General features: G+C 44.9%; 1 protein-coding gene across 19 annotated transcripts in view; it reads right to left on the bottom strand.

Annotated features, from left to right (window-relative positions):
• The window catches only part of CELF1 (CUGBP Elav-like family member 1), a 110,894-nt gene that overhangs the window by 18,174 nt on the left and 89,327 nt on the right, over window positions 1-3,393 (bottom strand). For all 19 annotated transcript variants that reach the window (XM_017865749.1, XM_017865748.1, XM_017865747.1 and 16 more), the window contains 3 exons: window positions 2,233-2,367; window positions 973-1,052; window positions 224-385 (listed from right to left, as the gene is read on the bottom strand). In XM_017865749.1, the coding sequence (XP_017721238.1) occupies window positions 224-385; window positions 973-1,052; window positions 2,233-2,367 (377 nt within the window). The remainder of the gene's footprint in view (window positions 1-223; window positions 386-972; window positions 1,053-2,232; window positions 2,368-3,393) is intronic.

A 3,393-nucleotide genomic window follows, 5' to 3' on the forward strand; every position in this document is an offset into this window, starting at 1 on the left:
ACATGTATATAGATACACATACAGAGAGAGAGAGAGAGAGAGAGAGAGAGAGAGAGAGAGAGAGACTAACAGGACTAAAAGAAATAGTACTACCTGAATTTTTATCTACAATTTCTATATGCCAAAAGTTGTAAATGCCACTGTGTTTGTTAGGTAGGGACAGCAGAAGAAGAAACAGCTGGGAGCTTGCACAGTCTGCAGAAAGCAAACCACAAAGACTCACTGCTAAATATTGGGGTCCAAGAGTATTTAGACCAGCAAGGTTTCCCCACACAGATGCTGCGCTGATTTGCTGCATCTGCTGCTGGAGCTGCTGGGCCATTCTCTTCTGTTCTTTGTCCTTCTGTGTATCAGCAAATTTTACCACCATGGGTGATGAGCAACCCTGTGAAAAGACCAAAACCAAAGGGTCAAATTCCTCCACCTGGGAAAAGAAAAAAAATCTTCCTTTTGGATGGCATGCAGGTTACATTCTAATTTCATTCATTGCCAAATGATTCTCCTCATGCTAGACACAAGAGACTGTAATCCCAACACTTTGGGAGGCTGAGGTGGGCGGATCACTTGAGCCCAGGAATTTTAGACCAGCCTGAGCAACATGGCAAAACTGTCTCTATTAAAAAAATACAAAAATTAACCAGGCATGCTGGTGTGTACCTGTAGTCCGAGCTACTTGGGTGGCAGAGGTAGGGGGAAATTGCTTGAGCCTGGGTGGCTGGGGCTGCAGTAAGCCATGATCTTCCCACTGCCCTCCAGCCCAGGTAACAAAGTAGGACCCCATCTCAAAAAAAGGGGTGGGGAGAGCATTTTCAGTATGTTAATTTTAAAGAAATCAGTGGTTTTTAACTTTAAGATGTTGGCTGTTTAACTTTCTGGGCAATCAGATGCTGCACATGCTGCTGGACTTTAATAGCCAACTGTCCCGGCATTCCCAAGCTGAGAAATTTTCCCCATCACCTATCTGCTCCCTACCTCCATGGTCTGTGCTTGGTGCATTGCCTTGATAGCCGTCTGTGCCATGGCTCTTGTTGTAAAAGTCACAAATGCACAACCTGGTAAGAGAAGAGTCAGTAATTCATGCATTCATTTATTTCTCTGACAGACATTAATTGAGCACCTACTATGTGCTGACTATCATGCTGGCAATACAGACATAGTCCCTGTTTTCAGGGGATCATGTGCTGGTATGTTGCAATAGGGTGATATGTGCTATAATGAAAAAACAGAGAACCACTAACAGAAAAAAAAAAATGCTTGACAGGAGAAAGGAGGAATCATATCCTCTAGTTCCTCTTGAAAATAAAAGAAAGGCCGGGCGCGGTGGCTCAAGCCTGTAATCCCAGCACTTTGGGAGGCCGAGACGGGCGGATCACGAGGTCAGGAGATCGAGACCATCCTGGCTAACACGGTGAAACCCCGTCCCTACTAAAAAAAAAAATACAAAAAACTAGCCGGGCGTGGTGGCGGGCGCCTGTAGTCCCAGCTACTCGGGAGGCTGAGGCAGGAGAATGGCATAAACCCGGGAGGCGGAGCTTGCAGTGGGCTGAGATCCGGCCACTGCACTCTAGCCTGGGCGACAGAGCGAGACTCCGTCTCAGGGAAAAAAAAAAAAAAAAAAAGAAAACAAAAGAAAATGGGAGAAGAATATATTTCCATTTTGGCATCAAGAATCTTGCAAAGCACCAAAAGAGAAAATTTTAATACATGACAATGAAATATAGAACGTAGACTCCTTAGAGGGGCTGGGAGACAAAAAGAATGAACTGATAGGAGGAGTCAAGACAGGACATAGATACACAGCAGGAAGCAGCAGGCCCAACCTCTTTATCTTGACCGGACCATGTTGGCTAGGGAATCACTGTGGCTAGTTTCCACTGGTCCAATTAAAAAAATGCCAAGTCCAGTGCAGTGGCTCACACCTATAATCCCGGCACTATGGGAGGCCAAGATGACAGGATCCTTTGAGTCCAGGAGTTCAAGACCAGCCTGGGCAACACAGGGAAACCTTATCTCTCTAAAAAATTTAAAAATTAGCTGGGTGTCGTGATACATGCCTGTGGTCCCAGCTACTCAGGAGGCTGATTCTGGGAGGTTGAGGCTGCAATGAGTTGTGAAGGCACCACTGCACTCCAGCCTGGGTGAGACAGACCAAGACCCTGTCTCCAAAAAAACCCCAAACCAAACCAAAATAAAAAAACCAAAAGATTATTTAAAAGCTAAAACTGTATCTACCTCGGCTCAGGCCATCAGGTCCCCGCAATATCCGGCATTCTTCAATCTGTCCAAATGAAGAGAACATGACTCGGATGTCATTTTCAGTGCACTTCTTGGAAATCATACCAATAAACAGCTTCCTGTCTTCCACTGCTAAGAAAGTAAAACACAAAAGACTGGAATATTACTACGAAAAGAGGCAATGTGGCACAGACTCGGGAGCCAGACCGCCTGGGTTTGAATCCTGGCTCTGTGCCTTCATACCATATTTTACAGATTCCAAGACACACATTTGTTTTCATATTTTCACATTTCTTTTCTTTCTTTTTTTGAGACAGAGTTTTGCTCTTGTTGCCCAGGTTGGAGTGCAATGGCGTGATCTCGGCTCACTGCAACCTCTGCCTCCCGGGCAAGCGATTCTCCTGCCTCAGCCTCCTGAGTAGCTGGGATTACAGGCATGCGCCATCATGTCTGGCTAATTTTGTATTTTTAGTAGAGACAGGGTTTCTCCATATTGGTCAGGCTGGTCTTGAACTCTTGATCTCAGGTGATCCACCCGCCTCGGCCTCCCAAAGTGCTGGGATTACAGGTGTGAGCCACCATGCCTGGCTTCACATCTCTTCTTATAACCAACATTATCTTAAAATTATAATTAGAAGCATTTAGATGAAATACGGTAGCTTTGTAATCTTGTGAAAGTTACTTAACCATTCTGTGCCTGTTCCCTCATCTAACTAATAGGAATAATCAGGTTTACTTCAAAGGGTAGCAGTAGCTATTAAATGCAAAGTACTTGGCATCTTCCCTAGTCCTTTGTAACTGTATGCTCTTTTTGAGACAGGAGTCTCGCTGTCACCCAGGTTGAAGTGCAGTGGCATGATCATGGCTCACTGCAGACTTGACCTGCTGGGTTTAAGCAATCTTCCTACCTCAGCTTCCTGAATAGCTGGGACCACAGGTATGTACCACCACACCCAGCCAATTTTTTGCAGAGAGATCTCACTCTTATTACCAAGGTTGGTCTCAAACTCCTGGGCTCAAGCAATCCTCCGGCCTCAGCCTATTAAAGTGCTGTGATTACAGGTGTGCACCACTGTGCCCAGGCAGCATTATTTGCTCTTACTAGCAACACTACTAAAGAAAGAAAAGGTTTTCTTTTTTTTTTTTTTTTTTTTTTTT

The sequence above is a fragment of the Rhinopithecus bieti genome, unplaced genomic scaffold (assembly GCF_001698545.2).
Source record: "Rhinopithecus bieti isolate Rb0 unplaced genomic scaffold, ASM169854v2 scaffold_81727, whole genome shotgun sequence".
Taxonomy (NCBI): Eukaryota; Metazoa; Chordata; class Mammalia; order Primates; family Cercopithecidae; genus Rhinopithecus; species Rhinopithecus bieti.